Source organism: Drosophila nasuta, chromosome 3 (genome assembly GCF_023558535.2).
Source record: "Drosophila nasuta strain 15112-1781.00 chromosome 3, ASM2355853v1, whole genome shotgun sequence".
NCBI lineage: Eukaryota > Metazoa > Arthropoda > Insecta > Diptera > Drosophilidae > Drosophila > Drosophila nasuta.
The window spans coordinates 51,139,028-51,165,452 of record NC_083457.1 but is presented as its reverse complement, the minus strand read 5'-3'; the positions used below and the strand labels follow the sequence as shown (position 1 = coordinate 51,165,452).

Here is a 26,425-nt window from a genome sequence, read left to right as displayed (position 1 = left end):
TTGTTTTATTTGCATATATTCAATATGCACGACCTACATTGTTGTTTTTCGACGAGCGGCGGCGCACAAACAAAAACGAAAATAAATATATGGCAGATATACAGCGCCAGAGATAGAGATACTACATACTACATATATAACGCACACGGGAGAGCGCACAGAGCACAGCGCACATATAAATAACAGAAAACAGAAACAGAAAAAAACACACAGCAAGTGTAATGTTCAGTCGCTCTGTTGTCGGCGTCGTCGCTGCCCCCAAACATCCACACACACACACACACACACACACGAAGGAGACACTCACACATGCACACACACACACATCGTCCACATACACACACATGCACAGAGTGTCAGTTGCAAGCCGAACCAAACAACAACTCGCTGGCGTCGCCGTCCGCACGCGGTCAAAGGCAAGTCCAAACTGAAAAAATGCTCGAAAACACTTTTTCACTTGGGGCCCCCCCAACAACAACAACCAACAGCTGCTCAGTCAGCTGCGACTGCGACTGTGACTGTGACAGCGTCGGCAGCAGTAGCAGCAGCAGCGACGCGTCGACGTCGTCGTTGTCAGTGTTGGAGCTGCGCTCTTTGCATTTGTCAAAAGCAAAAGCTTAACAGCCACACGCTGCTGTTATCGCGAGCACTGTTAAAGCTCTCGCCGCTGTTAAGCTTTTGTGGGCGAGGGAGTTTAGTGTGCTAGTTCTTTGACTATGCTTGTTTGTTGTTGGCCATTTTATCTATTGTCGCTTTTGACAGCTGTTCAGCTTCGCAAGCTTATTAATTATCCTAATTGGGTTACTTACTTAGTTTGCTTGCTTTGTGCATTGCAATGCAAAAGCTTTTTTTCGCATGCCGATGATTGTGATGTCATTTTCATGCCAAATACTCAAGAGAGAGAGAGAGAGAGAGAGAGAGATCATTAAGATGTTAGACTTGGGAATCCTTTTTTGAACACCGGTAGCCTGATGAGCTTTTGATGAAGATGCCGCCAAAGCTGAAGAGCTTAGAATGATGAAGAGCTTCATGCAACAATGTTTCGAAAAAAGGCGCAAATTAAGGCAAAATTTAACTGAAATGAATTTCGTGAAAAATTCAATTTGAGTGCATTTTTTTGTTTTTGGTTGCATGTTCATGTAAAGTCTTTAGACTCGTATATCAATTACAATATTGGGCGCAAGGCCGTTTAGGCAGTCAGCAATCGAGTGTATTTGAATGCATTTAATGAATGATCAAAACGAATTGAGTGAAGAGATATTTTCTGCTATACTTGTATGTCTAGCATTAATTTATTGGCAAATTGCAAACGGTTTCGACAGCAACTAGTTAATTACGTGACATGTCAGTGCGACAGAGACAGAGACACGAGAGCGAAAGAGAGAGAGATACGTAAACAAGTTAAACACGCTTGCAATCGCATTTTGCTTATAAACAAAACACACATTCACCTCGAAGTGTCCATTGAACTTTTGTAACAATTATTAGAAAAAAAAATACCATACAAAATAAAAATGGTAATAAAAAAAAAAGAAAACTCTACTGATAGCTGGCGATCAAAGTAATTGATGAGTGTTCGTACTATATTTATATTGGAATTCGATTGAAATGCAGCATTAAAATAATACACAACTAAAGGGGCATGGCCTTTCCCCCACTCTCTATCTCTCTCTGTCTGTCTCTCTCTTGCATCTCTTTCTAGCTGTAAGCCGCGTATCTGTAGTTGTATCTGCTGTGGTGGTGTGTTTGTGTGTGTTTGTGTAACTGTTTCAGCTTGTAAACAAACGTCGAGCAAATACTGAACAAGAATTTCCAAAATTTTTTTTTTGTATTGACAACCAACGCTGGGCTTATCTGACACTTTTGTTTGATGTGTACACGTTAACAAACTCGTACTTATGGAAAAACGAATGAAAAAAAAGATACTCGATCTTTTCACATCCCTTTCAAAAATATATTGACCAGAATTATGCACGTAGGCCAATGAAGGCGCAACTTGCAACTTTTGCAGCTATCTTTAACTTTAACTGAGAAATAAAAAACATATTCAAAGTATAGAAATAGAGAGAGAAAGAGAGAGAGAGAGGCTGCAGAGTCTTCTTATCTGTTCGTCTACAATGTGTGTCAATTGTGATAAGCAGCTTGGCTTTATATATACTCATTTTTATGCCTATATATACCACTTACTTACTCACTCATATGCTCATCATTCTATATGTAATAACTAGAAGAAGACTGCTGCATTACCCACTTCGACGCTGCCATGACTAATTAAGCAAGCAAAACTCAATTTCTCAGCATAAAAAACACGCCGACAACATTGTAAAGGATTGCCAAAAAACGTTTGCTTATGAGTAGGGTATGTGAAAGACTGAGTACTTTAGCTTTATCATACAGCTTGCAGGCTTAAGCTCAAATTTAAAATTTTGAAAGCTTGCAAAGGAGATTTTCAACGTAAAAAAAGCTTTCTTTGAAAGTCTATTTAATTTTTTAAGAATTTAACAAATAATTTACGTTCATTTTAAGTTTTTCTTTAAAAGTCTATTTAATTTTTTAAGGATTTAACAAGTAATTTACATTCATTTTAAATTTTTACAATTTTTTTTTACTTCTACACAATCAAATAATTTCGATTTGTGTTTAGATTCCACAACTAAACATTTTAAAGACTTAAATATCAAAATTGTATCTTCATAACATGAAAACTTTTTATTTAACATCTTTTATTGATCATTTTTTAATCTTTTAAATATAAAATCTGTTAAAATAGTTAATCGAAAAGATATATTATTTATATTTATATAAATTCTATTCTATACTGTAAAAATTCCCAATCAAGAAGAGAAATTACTTGTATTTCTATAATAAAATAATTATAACCATTATTACATACAATAAATATTTCGTTTTGTGATTTTTTTTAATTAATCTTGCTTTTCCAATACCTCTTCAATGTTTGCTGAAAGTATTCCGCATATTATTCATAAGAGTTCATTAAATATATGCGATTAAAATGTTTGAAATGAAATTCTTCAGATTATTTCAATTTAAATAAGGGCTGCCATCGTTTCCAAGAATATTTTAAACACTATACTTTGTAAATAATGTAAAAACAATTATGTTGATTAACTTTAGCTATGTTATCTGGCATTTTAAACATTTTTCTTATAAATAACATGTTGATTTAGGTTTATTGCAGTTGTGTTAAACAAGAAACCATTAAGGAAACATGTTACACAATTGTTTGAAATGCATTTCAAGGATATGCAGCCGTCAACATTCCACAGATAAGCTCAGATTGCAATATTATTTTTGTTTGTCGTTTTCTTTTGTTTTCGGTTTGGGTTTTTCGAAAATTTCTTTCGATTTTTGCGCGTGTGAATCATGAGCATTAAGCATAAAACCGACATTTAGCTGATTGATCTTAATAAGAATTCCTTAGTATCGGAGTGCGGATGGAGGAATTGGGAATTGGGGATTGGGGATTGGACTGTGGCTCGCTAACGGATCCAACATCGGGAGGGTCAATAACATTTTCGGGGGCTCCTCGAATACGTTGTTGTTGTTGTTGTTGTTGTTTGAGGGCGTTGCTTTTTGGGCTGCGCCTGCGCAACATAACAAAAAACTTTGTGTTTGTTTCTTTTGTATGCATTTCCTTGTGCACTTTTTAATAACTCGACAGAGGGCAGAGAATTCTGTTTTTTTTTTCGGCCTGTCGGAAATTAAAGTTCAGTCGTTTTTTTCTTAAGTTTGAGTTATGTTTCTCGGTACGAAGAATGAAATTGAATTTGCTTTTTTAGAATGGCATTTGCAATCGTCTCGATCCAGAACGGATGTCTGGGCCTCTTGCCCAATTGTCGAATCAAAAATAACAAGAAATAAAAATAAAAATGTCGCCAAAAGTGCAAAATTTGCAAAGCTAATTCCTCCGATGCGGATAATGCTCCATTTGAGAACACAAACTCGGAGAGTCATGCGGCTGTGTGGCATGCCATAGACTGATGCATATTTCATATATTTAAACTCAGTCTGTATAAAATCTTTGCATCGTTCTCCACCGAATTGCTTTCAACTAATCATTCGCAAAAAAACAAAAACCAAACACCAATATATTATTAAGATCGAAACCTGTGTCTAAAAATTCAATGAAATCCAATCAACATTGTCTGCCAGCCAAATTGACTTTCAAACTGCATTTTGGGGTCACCTCAAAGTGCCACAACAACAACAACAAATTTTTGGCGACATTTGTGTTGCGCAATTTCTGGTGTCTAGCAATCGAATTACGGCTCTAAAAATCAAATGCAATCGAATCAACACAAAAATTGAAAGATCTCTGCAATTGAAATTAAGTGCAATTAAAGTGAAATTGATGGGCAAAAACAGTTCTAACAAAGTCTTTCGGCACCCCCAACTTGTCTTTTTTCTCTTTTTTTTTTTTTTGTTGCAGCTCTTTCAAGACTTCATCTTACTGCCCTTTATAACATAACACTCTGCTGCTGCTGCTTCTGCTATGTTTGTTTTTGTTCTTTTCGTTATTGCCTCTCTGTGTGCGCAAACAAAAGGCGTCTAGATTACGTCTACGTCGTCGGTCGACAGAACCCGATTCAGACCCGAGACTGGGACCAAAACTGCGACCGAGACTGAGACCGAGACTGAGACCTAAAACCCAAAGCCAGACAACGGCTCCCCACTTCATCCCTTGCCCGTCTGCATAGGGTTCGCCTTGTCTGCTTTTTGTCTGCAGCAAACAGCTTCTGCTCTTCTTGTGCTCTTTATACCCGCTACTCATAGGGCAAAGAGGGTAGTATAGGTCTGTGAGAAAGTCAGCTTTCAACTCTGAAAATTAATTTTGTATCAATATATACGAGAAAATATAGTTATATTCTCTGTTTGAAAGTTCCTTAATTTACACGCTATCTAAAATTTAAAATTATATATAATAATTTTATAAAATGGAAAAAAAATATAGAAATGTCTGTCATATCATATAAGAAGCTAGCTTTTAGACACTAAGAAGCTAGAACTAGCAAAGTTAAAGACAATCCTTTACAACAAAATTATAAAATTTAAAAAAAAAAATTAAATAATATTAAAATGTAAAATAAAAATAATAAAAATATGAAAAAAAAAATATAAATTTAAATAAAAATATAAAAAACCATTGAGATGACTAGATTAGAATTGAAGATTAAAATATAAATACATTTTTTAAATTTTAAATATAATAGTGATTAATTTTAATTAATAATGTGCTTACAATAAGTGGGTTTTAAATGTAATTCAAGAAAATTCAATTTAAATACATTTCCATCCAGAAAAAAAAACGAAAATTAGCTGAGAAAAAACAAAATTGAATAAATTTAAAAGTTATATTATATTTTACAGATCGTATTGTACTCCTTTATTTTGTTGTTATCCTTAAATTGCCTTTTGTATTCCAAAAAATAATTACCGAGTATTTTAGCGTCTTGACTACTCTAGTGTTTTTGCTTGTTTTATTTTCCTTTTGATTCATTTTTTTTGTAGATGTTAGTCAAGTTTTTTTTCGGTTGTTTCGGCATTTTTGGGTTTATTGTTTGGATTTCGCATTTGATATCATTTTTTGTGTTTTTTTTTTTGCGGCACGACGTCTCGTCTGCTTTGAAAGTATCTAGATAAGTGCCTGAAATTACAGATAGATAAACCGCCACTTATCTACGACTGCAGGCAGCAGACGCCTTGCGTCTCGACATCACTGTATCTAGAACTTGAACTTGCCACACAGACTGCCGCAAACAAAAAGTTGCCGAAAAAGTAGCCAGACACACACACACACACTAACACACACATACACCAACACACACACAAGCAGTCTCTCTCATATTGTGTGTAGTCACAAATCATGTCTGGATTTTTTTATTGTGCGACTGACCTTGAATTTATGCAAATTGCGCAAGTGGGAACAACTTTGTCAAATTGAGAAATCAACAACAACAACAACAAACCCAGAGAAGCGAATAAAATCCGCAAAGACCTTGACATTGAGACGGCAAAAGGGCTCGACTTTTATTGGGACGTGATATCATCGCAACCACATAGATTTATAGACACTGAACATTGATTAATTTCTGGGGGGAAGTTAAATAAAATTCATTAAATACTGTAGTTAGATACACAGATGCTGCACACTGATTAGAAAGACTTTTAAGAATCAAGTGCAACAACACTTGACGTGAGTGCAAAAAGCTTTAAGCGCACTAATACTTGTGCAATTATTTTCAAATACTTACAATACTTGTATTCAAAGTATCTTTAGATATTGTAGATATGGATCTTACTTTATATACAAAACACAAAGAAGCACTTTACTTACTAGAAATATGTTTAACTAATTTAATAGAGATTTGTAAACGATCCTTTAAATGATATTATATATAATATAAGAGAGATTTTAGGATTCAAAGCCTTCATAAATTATAAGAAATGTACTTGTACTGAAAATATATTATATATTGATCATATTATTATTAGAGAGAATTTAAAATAAATTTCCCTGATCCTAACAGGCCAACATACAAATAGTATATTGATTTGGTATGTGTCAATATTATAAATACACTAATCCGATTGAGCTTATTCTGATAGATGAATTCCCTTTTACAAAATAATTTTTTAAAGATATTTTTAAAACTAACAGAGTAATATTCAAATTAAGAAGCTGTCAGACGGATATCAAAAAATATCCTCCTTTTGTGTATTAGAACTATGATATATTCTTATCCGATTGTACTTTTTCTTATATATGTATGAATTGCCTCTAACAAATTTAAGAAGCTTTAAAAACTTTTATAAAGATAGTTTCGAAACTGACAGAGTAATTTCGAAATTAACAAGCTGTCTGACTGAAATACAAATATTACACTCATATGGTATGCTCCAACTAAGCTTATTAAGCTTATTCCGATATATGAATTCCCTCTAACAATATTACTTTTATAAAGATAGTTTCAAAACTGACAGAGTAATTTCGAAACTAACAAGCTGTCAGACGGATAGACAAACAATATCCTCCTCTCAAGGGAAGGGCATAAAAAAAGAACATAATAAGCAACTGGGTTCGGTCTGGATCGGGATCTGGTACCCAGAACGGGTATCGATAACCCTTATCAAGTGTGCGGCATCTTGAGGCGCAAAAAATACAAATTATGCTTACAAACAAAAAAAAAAAACAAAATACGAAACAACAAAATGCCAAAAATGTGTACACAATGTGTGTTTGTGTGTGTGTGTGTGTTTATGTTTGCTTTGGTTGTGTGGGGAAATGAGCGTTTCGCCCTCTGGGCCACCGCCAGAGTGGTGGGCGTGGCGCATTTAAATCCAGAACGCCCCACACCACACAACACAAAAAGAATAAAAAAAGAAACAACAAATGAGAAAGAATCAACAGCAAAAGCAAATTCTGCGATGCAAATTTCGCGATATTGAAAACCCCGATCAAATTGCAGTAATTTCCTTTGCCCAAAAGAAAAAAAGAAGCCTAAGAATACAGAAATGCAGAGAAGAAAAAAAACAATAATAATAAGTAATGGCCATGAAATTGAGCATTTTATTAATTTAATTTTACTCGCAAATTTTGGTAGCCGTCTCCATAAATGGCTTTTTAGCTGAAAGTCGTTTAAACATTATTAACTTGCAAAAGCAGTTGGCCAAAATGATTCTCTTCACACGTGCTGTTTAAGATAATAATATTATTTGTTATTACCAGAACTTGTTATTTTACATTTTACAACATTGAATTATCTTTTCCGTTAGTTTTATTGAGATACTGCAAGATAAAATATTTGTATTTCTCTTTTTTATTTAATACTGAAATTGTTTTCTTAAAATTGTTTTTGATATTCTGTAATATTGTTATTGCAAGTTTATTATTTCTATTGATATACTACAAAACCGTTTTTTTTTTTAGATTATTCTTTCTTTATTTTAAGAATTTATTTGTACCATTTATTATTCTTTATATAATATTTTAAGATTTGTGTATCTAATTTCATTAAGTTAAATTTAGATTTTATCATTTTAATAATATTTAGTGTATTATGTCACAAAACTCATTATTATAGTTAAGATAATACAAAACCAAATTTCTGAATTATTTAATTTTTTTCTCTTTTATTTTTATTAAAATTGTATATAAGAATATTTTTGAAATATCGTTCATAGGATTTTTCATCTTTTCTGTTACAAAAATAATTATTGTTGTCGATTATTATTATTATTTCTGAATTCTTAAATTTTTTATTTAAAATTCCAGTTGTTTTAATTTTATTACAACTTTATAAAGGAAGAATTTATGTTAAATATCGTGCATATCTTACTTTGCATTTATTTTCAAACACTTTTCCCTCATCAACGACTTGGTGATATAAAATTTCGTAAGTTTTCTCAAGTTATTATTTCGTGTTCAAACAAAATTGCCAAGAAGTGGATTCAAAATTTGGAAATCTGTGATTAGCTAGATTCGAATGATGAATAAAGTAGCGCGATTGGAGCTCGAGGTGAATACGTTGCGTCAGGAGTTGGCGAAGATTCGCTTTGATCGGGATGAGATCTGCAGGAAGCATAGAAATCATCTCAAGCTTTGTGCTGGTGGCGATTGCTGCAAGAGATTTCGTCTCGACGGCGATGATAAGGCTGCCGAAAAGGATTTGTACATCGCCTATCTGGAGGAGCAGATCAAGCAGACGCGTCTCAAATACAAACAGCAAATGGGAGATGTCAAGTCAAGTGCCAGTATCCTCGAGTCGAAGCTTCAAAAGGTGCGAGAAGAGATGAGCTGCATCACGGTTCGGGCTCGACAAGTGGACAAGTTGAAGAAGGATGTGGAAGTATTGAAGGCGAAGCTGGAACGTCGAAATACGACAATTGCCCAACACAATGAACAATATGCTGGACTATTGGGATTAATCTCAAACCTAGATCTTCAGTCAATGCCAGAAGGTAATGACACAAGTGAGATGCTAGGAAATGCTTTAGTATCCGACAAGAACAGAAATAATTCGAGAGTTGCTTTGGAGAAGAAGACGAAGAAGCCTAAACCAAAATTGAATTTTGTCTGTCTAAATGCGGCACTCAGAAAAAAAGTAATGCACAATTAATTGAGACAAACAAATATTCAAATTGATGGTTTACTTTGGCACTTCAGTAAAAATTTTAAAATCTTGCACTTTTATATATTCGTAGTTGAATCAGAATTATCGTATAAATCTTTTATATAATGTAATTGTCAATTCTTCTTGTTCGATTGCCAAGGCGGAACTTCGGTCAGCATTTTCCATTTTCCCAGAATTTTCGACCTCAAGTTCATTGACAAAGATTTCCAACAATTCGTTCAAGCGACGATTATGTAAATCGGTTTTGTGTTGGGTTATTGGACTGTGCAAATTTCATTAAAGTCGTAGTATTTTACTATATCATGTGTGTGTTCTTTTTTTTTTGGTTTGGGGAAAAAAATCGAATCTATTTTATTTGGGTTGTTTTTCTGGTAAAATTGTCACGTTTTAGGCTTTGACAGCAATCGCTGTGTTTGCTTTATTCAATGCATTCGCATCCTAATGCAGAAATTTGTGCAAAAAAGCACGTAGCATATTTTCCATAAACTATACGCCCATAGTAAAAGAGAGAGGGAGAGAGAAAAAGAGTCTGAAATGACGTAGGTCACGTCGTCTATTGCATTGCAACATGCCACAGCACCAGGAAGTGCGTGCAACAATCGATGGTCGATGGCTGGTCAATTGAAGTTATTTGTGGCATAGACCAAATGCCAATTGAAATTGATTAAGCGTGCGTCGTTGCATGCCATGGGAATTTTATGAAAATATCCCCAAGAATTAGGCCAAAAGTTCAATAGACGCTAAAAGGCGTTGGCAAATAAAGGGAAGACAACCTTCATATGATCTTAATATAAATGATAATTGGAAACTTGACAGATCTTAATTTACAAACATCCTCTTATGTTCCTATATCTCTCAGATCTCAAAGAGTTTTTGGAGATTATGTTAGAAGTTGCCTCTCAATTTTACTTGAATCAGTATATCAGATTTTACAGCGAACAATTTCTACGATATCTTGAATTGAATAGAGAATTATGTTTGTAAGTATATAATTTGAAATTCTTAAAACTTGGCAGAATATGAAGACAACAGCAATGTCCTAAGTTTGAATCCAAAAAATCGTTACGTTGATGATTGGAAATATCTTACTTAGAAGATTGTATGCTTTGTTTACCCGTAAATCATCATACCCGTTTCTGGCTTGGTACCGAGTATAATTAGCCAAATCAGCGTGCAACACTTGAATGTCTATCTTATCTTTTCTTCAGATGGTAAGTGATTCATTCATAGTACTCTGATGAAATAGATACACAAGCTCGCAGTTCAATCAGCCTTCAAATACAATTAGTATGCATTATGTTTGCTTTTATGTACATGTGGTATATACCATGCCTGTACATATAAGGCGTATGCCAGCCAAATAACGTCGCTGACCCTGAAAATCGCTTTGTTATAAGCGACTGGGCCCAAAAAGTGTGACGTCATTATTGCCAAGGTGCTCCGCTCTCTAAGAATAAGAACAATGAACAAAAATTATATGTGCTTTTGAGAAATGTTTATTATTAATGCTTAACTAAATTGCGTACGTTACATTATTACATAAATTAATCACTAAAAGCGTCACAGGATGCCTGCTGTCCGTCTTCTATGTGCCAGAGAAGCTTCGGAAGTTATTTTTCAGCAACAGCACCACAAAGAAAATGCCCACAGCAATCGTAAACAATTGCACGTTGATCACTTTAGAGTCGACTAGAGCCTGCAGCATGTTGTATATGCTTTCGCTGCGCACTTCACCACCGCAGCAGTCCATATAGTAATTGTTTAGCTTGCTGGTTTTTATATATACAAAAAACTAAATCCTATCTGCGTGTATATAAAAATCACGTCTTATTGTTTTTTTATGGGCGAACAGCTGTCGATTGGCTAGTGTTGACAAATTAGCGAAAGCAACATCAGTGTTGAAAAACACAAAGTGAGAAAACAATATATGGCAACGCTCTTAATCAGCTGTTATCTATTTAAGTAGAAACTACTGCCAGGATTTATTAAACAATTTGTTTATGCCCCCCTTAGGCATTATTGCTCCTAACGCACTTCTACAAACCATCTTACGCATTCCATTTATATGGCTAAACTCCATGTTAAACTATAACCAACAACTCGGTTGAACTGTGGGGTTCGTTTATTAATTAGCTTAACATCACTATTTGCTAATGAGGCGCCGACTATAAAACTCCTTTTGTTTATTCGTCATTTGCGTAATCAGCGGGGTTCTTGCGCAGCAAAGCGGCGTGTTTGCGCTCGGTCAAATCGTAGATCAGATATCCAAGAATGAAGGCTATTTTGAAGTGAGGATACGTTAACGTTATAGAACGAATTTGAACAGCAAATATCACATAACTTACGTGGTGTCACTCTGAAGATGTTGGAGCGGATGCGACGCACAATGTTGGGCAGACCCTTGCTGATGGCACCGGCGAAGGCGCGCTGCTCAAAGGGAGACAGCTTGTAGGTCACAATGCCGTGGACCTTGGCAAGGTTGCCGAAATGGGCACCGTTCAGGATCGAGGTTAGACGCATGTTTCAAGCTATATGGTTGGGTAGGTAGACGGATATAAACATTAACAACCACACAAGAAGCTCACAATTATTTGTATGAAAACACAAATAGTTATTATAAACATTTTGCACTTAGCCTCAAAGAGGTTATGTAATTTTGCACTGGGAAAGTTCTTTGCAACTGTGCCTTGTAGTTGGCTGCACCTTTGTCAGCCAATCAATGGGCATATTTATAGAGATGCAGCACTTGACAACATTTTTGGCAATTATTATGTTTAATATTTACCTTGATAGAAGACAAATTATGTGCCTTAATTTAGAAAACCTCTCTAATGACGTCTGTTTTCGTCTCTCCCTGCTGCTCAGCGTGACCGAACGATGAATTTACGAAAAAGTATATTATTTTCAGCTGCAATTTATACCAAGCTAAGCATATGCACCTTTACTAGACCGGTTACACTTTTTTTTGGTATGTAGCAATTTCAAAAATAAAAATCGAATTTTCACAAACTAATTATATTGGCTTTTATTGAATTTCAGAGTTAAACAAGCAGTTATTAAATTAGCATGTAAATCAAAGCCCACAAATTAAATTCAAAATTTTGTCACTATCAAAAGTCGATAGGTATATCGATATCGTTTTAACATGGTATATTTTAAAATCGAAATTGTGGTCTCGCTGAATCAGTTCCCCAACGCCAACTGTTTGTAAAATTCATTATTAATTTATTAAACTCACACAAATTACTACAGAAATGGCCGCTAAAGTTGCAAGCAATACCAATAAAGTGTTCCAGAATGTAAGTATACGCGTGACAATTGCAGGAACATCAAAGTAACCTCACTTTGCTCATCAACACCTCTCATCACTGGGAGCGGCGTTGGCTAATAAATAATACTAAATCAATATTGTTTCTCCTTATCACACAGCACGATGATGTGCATATATCATTCGAGGATCAACAGCGCATTAACCGCTTCGCCAAGCATAATGCGCGCATGGATGATCTGAAAGTGGAGTTGGATATGAAGAAGAATGATCTCAAGTGCGTGGAGGAGGCGCTCGAGGAAATTGAGCTCTTCGACGAGGAGGAAGACATTCCCTTTCTAATTGGCGAAGTTTTCCTCTCCCACAAGCTGGGCAAGACACAAGAACTGCTCGCCGAGACCAAGAATCAAACGCTCAAGGAAATTGCCAGCATCGAGGCCAAGGCGAAGGTGATCAAAGCTGAAATGGATGAATTAAAGGCTCATCTCTACCAGCGGTTTGGCAGCAACATTTCGCTTGAAAGCGACGATTAAATCGACTACTGGTTCCTTCCTGGCATCAAATAAACTCCCATTCATTTAAATAGAGTACATTTAATTTAAATCTCGAAACAGTTTGATATTCGTTCGTATTTTGACTACAGCACGATAAAATAATATATAATCAGTGCGATTATCAGCAATGTGATTACCATACCGCCCAAAAAGATGCGACGATCCTCAACCAATCGGCGTTCTATCAGCTTCATGGTGTGATTTGACAAACCCAAAGTGCTACCAATGGCTTGAATGCGTTTGTGTGCGCCGCCAAGTGTCATCCGCTGTGATATGAGACTCTCCAGTATGCCGCTGCCCGAGGCAATCATGTCATCTACTCCCCGATGTGCATTGCCCATCTGTGTGTGGTGCTGTAGCTCGTAATCCAATTGCAGACACGTCTCGTTCGGTGCATTGCTATTAGCTGCAAAGCGATGATTTAGCAGTTGCTCCCGTTCGCTGATCTCTTGTTGGCGTCGCTGGCGACGATCGCGTGCATGTTGCAGTGATGTTTGCAGGTGTCTCAGGTCATACTTGAGCTGATCTATCCGCAGCTTAGAGCTTTGGCGTTGCGATGGCGGCACTTTGAACAACAATACATCGAGTCGGTCACAGTTGCTGTGAAATGCATTGCGAAATTGTAACAGCTGATGTTGTTGGGGTTTGAGGTGGGGTTGGATGACTCACGAATTGGCTTGGGTTATTTTCACTTGTATCGCGTTCTCTACGTCAAGCGCCTCTTGTGGCCCAATCTGCCCGAGTCTCTGAAAGCATTGCTCAATTTCTTTGAGTGTGCTGTTGGTTTGATGGTACAGGGATTCCATTGTCGTTGCAGATCGACTAGTCTATGTACAGTTTATGTGGGATGCAAGAAGCTGGCTAGTCAATTACATTAATTAACTGTGATAAGACGAACAATTGGAATTGGTTTCAAAAAGCTGACGCGTCGCAAATGGTCCAATTCGTCTAGGTATGTTGATAACAAACGTATCGATGCATATCGATACTTTGCAGTGAGTGTGTCACCTGCCGGCAAAAGTGTGGCAACGCCAGTAATTTCAAAATATTGCAATAGAGTGCACTCAGCTAGTAGATATCGGGGTATGTTCTAGAAATTAAGCTTTCGGTTATCTTAAACTTAAGTATTCCATGCTTTAAAGAAAGTTTTATTGTTTCGAAGAGATAAAAAGAAAACTAAAAATAATTTTAATAATTTAAAGCATATAGCATCGGTGTGATATAAACATCGATCAATATAATCAATTCATGTTTCTACACTATATCGTAGTAAGACCGTAGATGGGGTTATAAGTACATACATATGTATATACTTTTTAGTATTCAAGCTACTGTCAACTATCAATCCTTTGTTGACCGCAGGTGCTCGTTTTTCGATTTGCAATGCTTTTCTTTCTCAGGGCTTCCTATTTTTGGCTTATCGCTTTGGAGTTAATTTGTAGATTTTAGAACTTGAGCTTGTAGTCATACACAAACGCTTCAAAGAAGTAATTTCTTAAAGTAATAGTAATAACGAAAAAATTCGCTGTCAACTAAAAAAATAAATTGTTAAATAATAAAAGAAGTAAAATAAAAAATATTACTTGGCTATAAAAACATCGATGCCTGCTATAAGAAATCGATATTCAGCGAAAATAAAGATCGATGCATCGATAGTGTCATCGATGTTTTACCATCTCTAACACTCTAGGATAAACCACAATGGCGCATACATCGAGTACCGGCGTTGGTAAGAATTTAATTTGTAAAATTAACAATTTGGCAATGAATTTGATTGAAATGCACGTGTCCGGGAATCCGGACCAACCGTGGGCGAATTTTGACCATTAAAATGTGTGCGAATGTTCGTCATAAAACGTGTGCGCAAGCAAAATTTTTCGCTTTTTTATTGAACGATGACGGGACCGCTGCACGACGGTGTGAAGAAAATGGAAAAGAAAGCAAAATGGGCAAGACAAAAAAGAAAAAAAAAAGAAACGACCGATAAAAAGCAACGAGCATATTATTTCCATATAGTATTGGGGGAAAACAAGCAAGCAAGCGGAGTTTTGTTTGCCAAACTGCAATTGCAGTGTCTATGCAGTAATTTTGCTTCGTGACTTGACAATTTCAGAATCGCCCGCAACCCCTCGCCGCCCACCTACCAAACACACATACACCGACATTCCCCCCTTGTCATTGGACTGTGTCCCTTTTCACTTGTGTTTTTTTTTTTCATTCTTTCTTGGTTGGTCTTATGCTTCTTTCTGCCGCTGGTCAAAACTGTTTCTTTTAATTTCTAATTAAATTAGTTGGCCGCCTGTTGTTGTTTGTGCAAATTCATTTTGCAGCAACACGAAAAATGCGTTTGAACAAAAATTATGTCTCGTGAGTGTGTGTGTAATAAGGGGGCGGTGGGGGGATCAAAACTAACAATTCGAACTAAACCAGGCAACCATCGAACTAAGCAAAGCAACCAACACCACACCCTTCGTCAGGTGTTCACAGAATTCCGTTTTTTTTTTCTTTGCGAAAATGCGAGCGAAGAAGACGCATAACAACAACAACAATGAAAAGAGGAAGAGCAAGACGACTATGGAACACATGACAACGCGCTAAACACGCTTTAATTATTGCCTTTTACTTACGTATCTTAATGGAAATTTACAGACATCTTATCCTTTTTTCTTGTTGGATTTCTTTGCAGTGGTGCCACGAAATTTCCGCTTACTGGAGGAGCTGGATCAGGGCCAGAAGGGTGTTGGCGATGGCACCATTTCGTGGGGTCTGGAAAACGACGATGATATGACGCTCACTTATTGGATTGGCATGATCATTGGCCCCCCTAGAGTAAGTACACCTCTCCTCCTCTTTTGCTATCATCCATATAAACTACGTCATTGAAATTAATCCGCGTGTCAGCACAAAAAAAAAAAAAGGGAACCTTATCAGCCAGTTGGATTATAGATATTTTATCTATTCGATTGCGTAAATTCAAAACATCAGCATGTAAATTATGCATAACTGAAATCACTTTTAATAACAACAAGCAAGCGCAGCTAATGTTTTTTTTTAAAGTAATTTCGCGTGTAAATAATTTTATAACTCAAATGACTTTAAATAAAGTTAATGAACTAGCCAAACATAAACAAGTATAGGAATTTAATCTTTCCGGGTTGCGATGTTGTAATTAGCCATAAACTTCAACAAATGTTTGTAATATTATAGTAAGCAGAACTGGAACTTATTTTATTTAATCATTTAAATATGTGACACACTTTGCATTTAGTTAAGGAATTCAAAAATATTTGCATTAGCTGCAAAAGGAGAATTTACATTTGTGCAGGAAATTTAAAGTTCTAACTTTATAAGTTTGAATATCTCAGAAGAATTGGTGAATTTATTTTATAATTTAAGAATTAGATTAGGCGTTATATCTTTTCCAATTGAAGCCGGTTTCTCGACCTGTAATTGACTTTCTTTATGAAAATAAGGGGATCAAAAAGATGATTTTATGTAGGTTTTATATTCAAATTAATTCATTTAGTGACGGTTAGTACATATATATGAATTTATCGGTTTCACATCTAGAGTTAATAGAGGAGACAAAAGTTAGCTGATTTCTCCTTCAAGAGAATTGATGATTAATTTTGAAGCTTACAATACAATGTTCTATCTTAATATCTACAATATTTGACGTTGAGCATCTAAATAGTATAAATATTATTATTTTAGTTCACTTCCCTTAAAAATATTTGTATGTCAGGAGTATGTAGATTTTTAATGCAAAAAAAAGAGATCGGGAGAATTAGATCTTTTCTACTTATAAACATAGATAATGAAACTTCAGAAAAAAAGCTTGATATAATAGTTTTACTGGAAGAAGGTATTTACAAGAAACCCTCAATTAAAAATAATTATGGATTGCGATATTTCTGAATTGTAAACAAAGCATAGACAGCTTATACATTTATCGCTGTTATGCGAGATACAATAACAACGCTGAATTGTATTTTATCTAAAAAATAAATGTATTTTAGAGATACCTATCGATTATCTTAAAGCGAAACCTACCTTTAATCCTATAATATTTAACCATATATCAATATATTGAGGGGAAAACCATTGGAATTGACTGAGTAGAGTTGGATTATATAGATTTACTTGGCTGTGGTGGAATGTGGCGCGCTCATTCCGTGTGTGGCAGCGGCATGATGATGAATCATTATGAATATGCACTCACCATGGTTAGTTGCACCGCATACGGCGGCGCCTCGCTGACTCACCCAGAGAGAGATGAAGCAACTAAAACTGAAGTGAATTGAGCAGTTAGTGTGAGTGAACAATTATTGGTGGTTGCAATAATCGGATGGGGGGGATAAATATGAATGTGAGATAGAGAGTAAATTTTGCATTTTTCTAATCATCCAGCTAATTAAGATTCTAATTGAAAATTTGTAATTCACATGACTCGTTCGATTTTGTTTGTAGACACCATTCGAGAATCGAATGTACTCACTAAAGATTGAGTGCGGCGAACGTTACCCGGATGAGCCACCAACGCTCAGATTTTTAACAAAAGTGAATATAAATTGCATTAATCAGAATAATGGCGTGGTAAGTAGAAAATCTCATGAATTTTACACACATATATTAATTATTTATTTGAAAACAGGTTGATCATAGATCAGTGCCCATGTTGGCCAGATGGAGTCGCGAATATACCATAAAAACGATGCTGCAGGAAATACGTAGGATTATGACCATGAAAGAGAATTTGAAATTGGCACAACCGCCAGAAGGTAGCTGTTTTTAGTTGCCAGCAACCACAAACAACCAGCAACAACAACTAAAAACATAACAGCAACAAGAACAGCAGCATCAACAACAACAACACTACACACAACTGCAACTAGAACAACTGCAACATCAACAGCACTTCAAGTCGCCTTAATCCCCCCTCTAGCGAGAGGGATTGGGAGTAGAAGTGTTGTTGGAAGATGGAGCTGCATTGTTGTTGTTCTTGTTGAATGTGTGTGAGTGTGTGTGTGTGTCAGCGCGTTGGCAGCAGCAGCAAAACTTCAACTAAAGCAAAATATACTATAAGTGTACCAGCAACAACAACAACATCAACTGCGAACGCAACTGCAACAACAGCAACAGCAACTGAAAGAAGATCCAGGAGCAACGTCACTACAATTTAATATGAAATGGACGTCGTCCCTTCCGTCATCGAGCGTCGTACGAATATTATCATCATGTTTGGTTATCACTTTCTTAACTAAGAAATAAAACATAATTCAAAACACAACATACACACACACTACCAAAACAACTAAACAAGTATGCAAAGAAACACACATGAAAAAAAGTTACATTTTTAATTTTACTCACGCGCAGATTATAAAAAAAACGAAAAATGATTATCAAGATAATGTCAAAGAAATCAGTAAACTAAAGAATTCAGCGAGACGTAGAAAGAGCCGCAATTATTGTTTTGCATAACTAAAAGATTTATTAATTATAAATATATATATACAAATTTAAGAAAAAATTTTGTAGTAAAACAACAAAACACAAAACTAAAAAAAAAAAAAACGAAACAAGAAAAAATCAATGAACCGAACCGAGGCAATTGTAACAATTTAATTATTCTTTTCCTTCTTCAATTGGGACGTGAGACACGATTTATAAACTTTAACAAATTGCGGTAAATATATATACAAAACATAAAAAAAAGAAAAACAGCAATTAAACAATTATACAAAACAGAAACACACACACACACAAACAACACATACACACTAAACTGATGAAGAAGTCGAACGGGCAGAACGATGAAAAAAATGATTAAAATAATATTTTAATTTAAGCTTCTAAATAAAACAATTAATAATCCAATAAAAAAGAAAAGCCAAATCACGATATGGTTGCGCATCAGTCGTAATGGGTTTGAATTGTTGAATTATAAGGTCGATTTGAATTGTTGATTTGATATCGGAAAGTTTACTTTGAACCCCTGTCGACTGAGCCACCATCAAATTGCTATCTTCAATTAAAAACTAATTAAATGGATTGAAAGCGCACTGTAAGCTGAATGGCATGAGATTTTAGTTTTGTATCGAATCCTAAATAAAACTAGGGACTGTTTAATTTGTTGTCAGGATACATACTAAAAAGAAGTAGAACATATTTTCAAGAAGGATTTGCCATACTCTGAGATGTAAGTTTCAGCTCTCATTTGCCGGTATAGATTAGATCAAAGAAGCAAAAGCTTGGCCATACCAAAAGTATTGTCAGTCCAGCCTTCATATCATAATTTAAATAAGGAGTAAGAACGATCATTGGAAGGATCATTAGTTCTAGAAAAATACATTATAACTTTCAGTTGTAGACTAAAATAAGCTTTTAAGCAACGAAGTGTACGATTAAAGACTTCTTATAGAGAATCTACAAATTCTTTAGGAAAAGATCTTTCAGTCATGGATTTTATAAGCTACTTTCACGATCTAAAAAGCTTAAAGACGTCTTATATAGTACGGGTTCAATAGAGATATAATAGATCTTCAGAAGTACGATCTTGTTCTAGGTTTAATAAAAGCTGAAACTCTTCTATAAAGTTTCCCAAATGAAAGAGGAAACTTGCTTCAACGGCTTTTAGTTTTCAATTGTTTATTTAAATACATAATGTGAATTATAGTAGATGTATACATGGCAAATGTAATATCTCTATTATTCATTTTTCTAGGCTCTTTGCTCGATTTATTTAGTTGCAACTCTCCGATTTGTGTGTTGTTGTTGCTGTTGCTGCTGCTGTTTTTCCTTGTCGATTTGGTTTCCTCCTTGATAATTGTAACTGTAGCTGTTATTTGAATTTGCAATTGAAGTGGTGTAATTTTTCTGTTTGTTTTTGGATTGGTTTATGCTTAAAATTGATTTATTTGTTTCTGTAATTAGTCGGTAAAGCCGCGCGATAACACTGCAATTCTACACGCCATCAATCGCACAATCAAATCAAATTCCAAACATAGCATCTACTTCTTGGGCACAAAGACGATCTTTCGCGACTTGAGGGATGACCACTTGTGTCGCTTAATGTAATACGAGATGGCAGTCAGGAAGCCAAGGATGCCAATCACCTTGATCAGTATCTGCTTGCGATCATCGTGCTCCGGCTCCGATGTCCACTTAAGGAACGTGGCCACATCCTTGGCCAATTGACTCTGTGTTGGCGGTGTGCCATCCTCGTACTCAATGACCTGATGACCGATAGGAAAACGATTGATTAAACAAAGTTCGAATTTTCATTACAAAGTGATCGCTTGTACTCACCTCGTTGTACAACACCTGGGCCATGGAAATGGCACCACCAGGGAAGTACGGGTTGAAGTACTGACCCTCACGGAGCACCACACCGGCGGGCGCATCATGGTAGCCGGTCAACAGCGAGAAGATGTAATCTTCACCACCCTTGCGTGCGGAGACAATGTAGCTCAGATCTGGTGGATAGGCACCATTGTTGGCAGCACGTGCCGCCTCCTCGTTGGGATACGGCGATGGGAAGTAGTCCGACAGTTTGCCGGGACGATCGAAGTAGTTACCGGTATCATCTGGACCGTCTTTCACCGTGATCTGCTCGGCCTCGGCCTTGGCTTCAGCCTCGGTGTGGGAGACGCCAACCAGATTACGGTAGGCAATGTATTGCATCGAGTGGCAGGCGGAGCACACCTGCTTGTAAACCTCATAACCACGACGCACACTATAAAAACGATATAAGCAATCAATAGGAGCAAGGAAGAGGGTCCAATGAGTCTTACCTCTGGTGATCCAGAGAGGAGAACAGACCCTTGTGGTTCCAGGGCTGGGCAGGTGAATGCACCTCAGTGCCTGAGGCTTCCACGGATTGCTCGAGGGCGAACAGCAAAGCGCCAACGCCGCCGGTCAAAGCACCAACAGCACCGATCAGCTGTTAACACGCACACACACAACAACACACACACAAGCGTCGTTCGACGGGGGAGAAAAAAGTAAACGCGTTTTGAGGTTAGGTACGCCTTGGCTATTATGAAATGCTTCGTCTACGTTTTGATGACTTGTACCCACCTTTTTGTTGTTATTTGCCCAACTCGAAGCCGTGGACAGGTTCTTGGCCTGCAATTAAAGGAGAAATTATTAAGCAACGATGACCTTAATACAAAAATTGCATTGTATGATTTTTTGCATGGAGTTACATAATTGTGGGTCGAGGTGTAATCTCTATATGATTGCACTTCAGACTTCTATGCGGATTCTGCACATTTTTTCCGCATTCTCTGACTGATTGCACCTTAAACATGCATTAATGCTGGGCAAAATAATATGAATTGTATGCGCTGCTTTGAGAGTTTTGTTCCGGGGGAGTCGGAAAAATTTTTTGTGCTTGTCTTCGGATGACGTTTGGTTTGGAGGATGACGGTTTTTACCTGTTGCAGATTCAGTGCTGGCGTAGATTTCAGCAATCTCAAGCCATTGAATCTTCGCAATGTCGCTGCCATGCTGGCCGGAGTTTAATTTTCTGCGTCTTTTTGTCGTGTAAGGAAACTTAAAGGGCAGCGCGAATCTATCTATTCCACTGGCTCTTTGGGTCGTTCTCGCTCTCGCTGGCAGATGTTTACTCGTCATCTCGCGCATAGGTAGTCGTTGTTGTTAAGCATAGTGGCTCCACCTTTAACATGAATTGCTCCTCACAAACGCCCCCGCATTTAACAGCAACGGTGAAATTAACTGCGGTGACTGCAGGCAATTAACAGCTGTTACTACACAGGCTTAACATTGTCTATTGTATGCGTAACAGAGCTTTAACAGACTGCTGATCAATGGATTTTATTGGCTGACAATTTTACAGCTTGGACTCTATTGAATTTAGGTAACAACTTCATGCAAGTAACAACTGTTATTTTCCATGCACACTATTTGGATTTTAGAAAGAAAAGTACGCTAGTATTGTATAAATAATTACACTATTGTACGTCTTAACAATAAAAAGCCTTTTCCGTTCAAAACAGCTGTAACGGTTATTATAGTGTATTCTGTATTCCCACAGAGCGATGACAGCGAGAACTCCTCATTTGGCTGATGAGTTTACAGCTGCGCTTGTTTGAACAGCTGCGACTCGACAAGATTAACAGAGTATTCGCAACGATTGCTCCTCACTTTACAGCATCTAACGCCCCCGCACTATTGCAAATCATTTGGCCACACTGTGCGCAATTTGCAATAAATTTACTGGTAGACAGGCAACTTAGCAACGGATGCATAAACAAATGCAAAAAGAAACGCAAAACATTGATTTTTATTGAGTGCACACTGCGCAAAATTAGCTAATTGTTGTGAGCCAGTGTTTTAAAGAGTCCTTCCCTTTAAAAATGCCGCAGGAGCAGCCAACAACGACTTCGCAGCAGCAGCAGCTCGATGACGAAATCGAAAATGTTCGTGTTGTTGTGCGCTCCCGACCAATGGATAAAAATGAGCTGGCCACCGGAGCACTGAGCGCCATTCAAGTGGATAAAATCAATCGTGCCATCACCGTGGTGAAGCCAAATGCCACCGCCAACGAACCGCCCAAAACATATTACTTTGATAACGTCTTCGATGGCGCCTCCAACCAACTGGATTTGTATGTGGATACGGCTCGCCCCATTGTGGACAAGGTGCTCGAGGGCTACAATGGCACCATCTTGGCCTATGGCCAGACGGGCACCGGCAAAACATACACGATGTCTGGGAATCCAGATTCACCACAAACCAAGGGCATCATCCCCAATGCCTTTGCCCACATCTTTGGACACATTGCAAAGGCACGGGAGAATCAAAAGTTCTTGGTGCGCGTCAGCTACATGGAGATCTACAACGAGGAGGTGCGTGATCTGCTCGGCAAAGATGTGAGCAAGAGTCTGGAAGTCAAGGAACGGCCAGATATTGGCGTGTTTGTCAAGGATCTCAGTGGCTATGTGGTGCACAATGCCGACGATCTCGAGAACATTATGCGGCTGGGCAAATAAGAATCGCGCAGTAGGCGCCACCAAAATGAATCAGGAATCCTCGCGTTCGCATGCCATCTTCTCCATCACCGTGGAGAGCAGTGAACTGGGCGAAGGCGGTGTCCAACATGTGCGCATGGGCAAGCTGCAGCTGGTGGACTTGGCCGGTTCGGAGCGTCAGTCCAAGACCCAGGCAAGTGGACAGCGTTTAAAGGAAGCAACTAAGATCAATCTTTCGTTGTCGGTGCTGGGCAATGTGATTAGCGCCTTGGTGGATGGCAAAAGCACACACATCCCGTATCGCAACTCGAAGTTGACGCGTCTGCTGCAAGATTCGTTGGGCGGCAACTCCAAGACGGTGATGTGCGCCACCATTAGTCCAGCGGATTGCAATTGCATGGAGACGATATCGACGCTGCGATACGCGAGTCGCGCCAAGAACATACAGAATCGCATGCACATCAACGAGGAGCCCAAGGATGCGTTGTTGCGACACTTTCAGGAGGAGATTGCTCGGCTGCGCAAGCAGCTGGAAGAGGGGAAGCTTCGAAGAGGAACTGCAGCCAAGTGGCGATGGCGAGGGCGACGACGACGACGAGGATACGGCCGATGATGAGCTGGAGGCGCCTCTAGAAATTGAGATGGAGTCATCATCATCGGTGGCAGCAACGCCTGCTGCAGCCAGCAGCCCGAATAGCGGTAAGAAGCCGCGCAAGAAGCGCGAGAAGACCGACGAGGAAAAGGAGGAGCTAGCCATGCGCAAGAACGAGCATTTGCGAGAGATTGAGCACGCCAAGACGGAACAGGAGCAGCTGCGTAATAAGCTTGTCTCATTGGAAGGTAAAATCCTAGTGGGCGGCGAAAATTTGCTGGAGAAGGCGCAAACACAGGAGAAGCTGCTGGAGCAGTCAATTGCCGAGCTGGAGGAGCGTGAAAAGTCCGAGGAAGCGTTGCGCCAGACGCTGCAACAAAAGGCCACCGAACGCATCGACATCGAGGAGCGTTACTCGACACTGCAAGATGCCAGCACTGGGATCACCAAGAAGATTCATCGGGTGATGCAAATGCTGATGGGTGTCAAGTCCGAGTTGGCGGATCAACAGCAGGAGCATCAACGCGAAAAGGAGGGCATCTATGAGAACATACGCAGCTTGTCCCGCGAGTTGGCGCTCTGCGAACTGGTGCTCAACTCCTATGTGCCCAAGGAGTACCAATCGATGATCAATCAGTATACGAATTGGAACGAGGACATTGGCGAATGGCAGTTGAAATGTGTCGCCTACACTGGCAACAATATGCGCAAACACATCGAACACAAGTCTGGAGGTAAAGAGCCGGATTTTGTCGATCTATCGCATGTGTATCTCAGCTATAACACCGATGGCGTCGCCAATCCTATGCGCACCAAGTCCGCGCGTCCACGCACCTCGGGTGTTCCACGTCCCACAACGGCGCGACGATATTGAAGCACTCAATGTCAAGTGCCAGAGCCAGCGACAAAGACAGAGACAGAAAGGAAGCCATCTTCAGTATCTTTAGTCCGATCCTTGGCCTTTGGACTTCGTGCACAGTTTTGGTTTCTTTTGATTTTGCTTTTGCTTTTCTATCTCTTGAAATACTTTTGCTCAGTGGGTTTTAGTTATTAACGTGCAATCATTTTGCTCTGTTTTTGTTAATTTATTTGTATACATAAAGATACATTTATACATAGTAGGTGTCTGCAATAGTTAATACTTTTTAGGTTGAACAACATGGTGCAATATGTTTAATTTAATTTCTAATTCTAATTTATTGTATCTCACTAAGCATAACCGTTTTACACTTAGATGCAATTGCTTAAGGTATCAATTAATGTACGCGTGCTTTCGCTTTTAAAATCAAATTAATGAATAAACAATACATATACTAAATATTAGCAAAAAAAAAAATTTGTCTTATTCGAAGGGAAACAAAAATTTGGGTTATTGAAGGCTTGAAAAATTCTGCGCTGGTAAGTATGCTTTAAAAAATTAGTTGACTTGCCTGTGTAAGAAAACTGATATTTGGCAGGCAAATTGCCAGGTGGTTCCATAGTGTAGCGGTTATCACGTCTGCTTTACACGCAGAAGGTCTCCGGTTCGATCCCGGATGGAACCATGGTGCAAATTTACTTTTTTTTAATTTCCCTAAGTTTTAAAATTAGCTAATTTATTAGTTACTGAAACAAATAAAATAGTTGCAAAATAAAAAGACTTATTTTTAACTAAAATGTTGTGTGTTGCTTAACATAGTGTTGCATGAAGTCATCTTTAATGTTGCATGATGGTTTTATTTTTTAGCCTTTTAGAATACTTTATATATTACTAATATATTAGTTGAAAAGTAATAGTATAATTATATAATTAAAAATATTTTAAGAAAATGCAAAAAAGAATCACCCATGGTTCCATCCGGGATCGAACCGGAGACCTTCTGCGTGTAAAGCAGACGTGATAACCGCTACACTATGGAACCAGTTGAAAGTCTCATGTCTAAATGCCTATACAAACTAAGGGTGAGAAGTGATGACATTTTAAGGCTCTTTAAAACGATTTTAGCAAAGTTCAAATGTGCGGTTGCTGCTTTTATAATTTATTGCGGAAGCTTGGTGGCAAAATTATTGTGTACTTTATCATATTGCTCTGTTTAATTTTTATATGCAGGGAAAGCTGTCACGCGTGGAATGACTAAGTCATGTCAGGCATCGCTGTACTTGATCTACACACAAACATTTGCCACTTTGCCGGATATGAGTATTGCGCTATGCAGCTAATTGGTCATTGCGGTTGCCTGATAAAAAACTAAGTACTGCCTGCAATAGCGTATAACTCTAATCATTCTTATCGCTCCCCACACGTTTTGTGAATTCGTGTCGCAGATTCGGGGGGATTTTTGGCCTTGTTTGTCGTCAAATGAAGAGGCGTATTACAAATCGACAAAGTATTTCACTCAATTGTCAGTGCTAGTGCTCTCCGCGTGTCAAGTGTGTGTTATCAGCAACTGACGTCATAAATAACAGTAGAATTCGCATGTACATAAAGTACAATAAGTAACACATGCACATGGCACAATCGATTTGAAGCTGTGAAATTGAGAGAGCGAACCGGCGCTGTTGCTATGACAATGATCGCCCAGTCGATTGCCTCTTCTAGCGGTTCAGGGAGTAATGTCTCACTCGAGCCTAAAATAGTACTCAGCGGGCGCTAATTGAGAGGAGAGAGAGAGAGAGCAAGAGAGGTAGCGAGCGACACTGCGCAACACGCTGAAGGTGAGAAGAATTTAAGGTAATGTTCACAAGGCGAAATTAAAGGTGGAAGGTAGAAGCAGAGGTTAAAGGCAATTTTTAAATTGTTTAATAAATGGTAATTAAAATTGTAATTAAATTTTATCAAGATGTTTTAATTTAATTTTTTATTATGTCAGATACAGTCATTA

General features: G+C 37.7%; 8 protein-coding genes and 2 non-coding genes across 10 annotated transcripts; 5 read left to right on the top strand and 5 right to left on the bottom strand.

Annotated features, from left to right (window-relative positions):
- Positions 1-8,393: 8,393 nt before the first annotated feature.
- LOC132794515 (uncharacterized) lies at positions 8,394-11,161 on the bottom strand. Its single transcript, XM_060805009.1, has one exon. The coding sequence runs from the start codon at positions 10,900-10,902 to the stop codon at positions 10,738-10,740; it is 165 nt and encodes a 54-aa protein (XP_060660992.1). The 5' UTR covers positions 10,903-11,161; the 3' UTR covers positions 8,394-10,737.
- On the top strand, positions 8,505-9,452 carry LOC132794510 (uncharacterized). The gene has a single exon (XM_060805005.1). It carries the CDS (start codon positions 8,505-8,507, stop codon positions 9,135-9,137), a length of 633 nt encoding a protein of 210 aa, XP_060660988.1. The 3' UTR covers positions 9,138-9,452.
- Positions 11,162-11,256: 95 nt separating the features above from the next.
- Positions 11,257-12,093, bottom strand: LOC132794514 (cytochrome b-c1 complex subunit 8). The gene is made up of 3 exons (XM_060805008.1): positions 11,938-12,093; positions 11,498-11,680; positions 11,257-11,430 (listed from the first exon to the last, which is right to left on the bottom strand). The coding sequence occupies exons 2-3, from the start codon at positions 11,670-11,672 to the stop codon at positions 11,336-11,338; spliced, it is 270 nt and encodes an 89-aa protein (XP_060660991.1). The 5' UTR covers positions 11,673-11,680; positions 11,938-12,093; the 3' UTR covers positions 11,257-11,335.
- Positions 12,094-12,296: 203 nt separating this feature from the next.
- LOC132794512 (probable prefoldin subunit 4) lies at positions 12,297-13,023 on the top strand. The gene is made up of 2 exons (XM_060805007.1): positions 12,297-12,451; positions 12,582-13,023. Exons 1-2 carry the CDS (start codon positions 12,407-12,409, stop codon positions 12,951-12,953), a joined length of 417 nt encoding a protein of 138 aa, XP_060660990.1. The 5' UTR covers positions 12,297-12,406; the 3' UTR covers positions 12,954-13,023.
- On the bottom strand, positions 12,785-13,954 carry LOC132794509 (probable Golgi SNAP receptor complex member 2). The gene is made up of 2 exons (XM_060805004.1): positions 13,644-13,954; positions 12,785-13,574 (listed from the first exon to the last, which is right to left on the bottom strand). Exons 1-2 carry the CDS (start codon positions 13,778-13,780, stop codon positions 13,058-13,060), a joined length of 654 nt encoding a protein of 217 aa, XP_060660987.1. The 5' UTR covers positions 13,781-13,954; the 3' UTR covers positions 12,785-13,057.
- Positions 13,955-14,598: 644 nt separating this feature from the next.
- Positions 14,599-18,728, top strand: LOC132794511 (ubiquitin-conjugating enzyme E2 variant 2). Its single transcript, XM_060805006.1, has 4 exons — positions 14,599-14,703; positions 15,661-15,803; positions 17,445-17,570; positions 17,629-18,728. The coding sequence occupies exons 1-4, from the start codon at positions 14,676-14,678 to the stop codon at positions 17,767-17,769; spliced, it is 438 nt and encodes a 145-aa protein (XP_060660989.1). The 5' UTR covers positions 14,599-14,675; the 3' UTR covers positions 17,770-18,728.
- An 880-nt stretch (positions 18,729-19,608) lies between these two features.
- LOC132794508 (cytochrome c1, heme protein, mitochondrial) lies at positions 19,609-21,591 on the bottom strand. Its single transcript, XM_060805003.1, has 5 exons — positions 21,416-21,591; positions 21,057-21,104; positions 20,771-20,919; positions 20,286-20,712; positions 19,609-20,212 (listed from the first exon to the last, which is right to left on the bottom strand). The coding sequence occupies exons 1-5, from the start codon at positions 21,485-21,487 to the stop codon at positions 19,988-19,990; spliced, it is 921 nt and encodes a 306-aa protein (XP_060660986.1). The 5' UTR covers positions 21,488-21,591; the 3' UTR covers positions 19,609-19,987.
- Positions 21,592-22,190: 599 nt separating this feature from the next.
- LOC132791467 (kinesin-like protein KIF3A) lies at positions 22,191-24,883 on the top strand. Its single transcript, XM_060800398.1, is given in 3 exon segments — positions 22,191-22,987; positions 22,989-23,512; positions 23,514-24,883. Coding segments are annotated over 3 exon segments (2,079 nt in total). The 5' UTR covers positions 22,191-22,357; the 3' UTR covers positions 24,439-24,883.
- A 152-nt stretch (positions 24,884-25,035) lies between these two features.
- Positions 25,036-25,108, top strand: Trnav-uac (transfer RNA valine (anticodon UAC)). The gene has a single exon. It is a non-coding gene; the product is annotated as a tRNA-Val (tRNA).
- A 284-nt stretch (positions 25,109-25,392) lies between these two features.
- On the bottom strand, positions 25,393-25,465 carry Trnav-uac (transfer RNA valine (anticodon UAC)). Its single transcript has one exon. It is a non-coding gene; the product is annotated as a tRNA-Val (tRNA).
- Between the last annotated feature and the right edge of the window lie 960 nt (positions 25,466-26,425).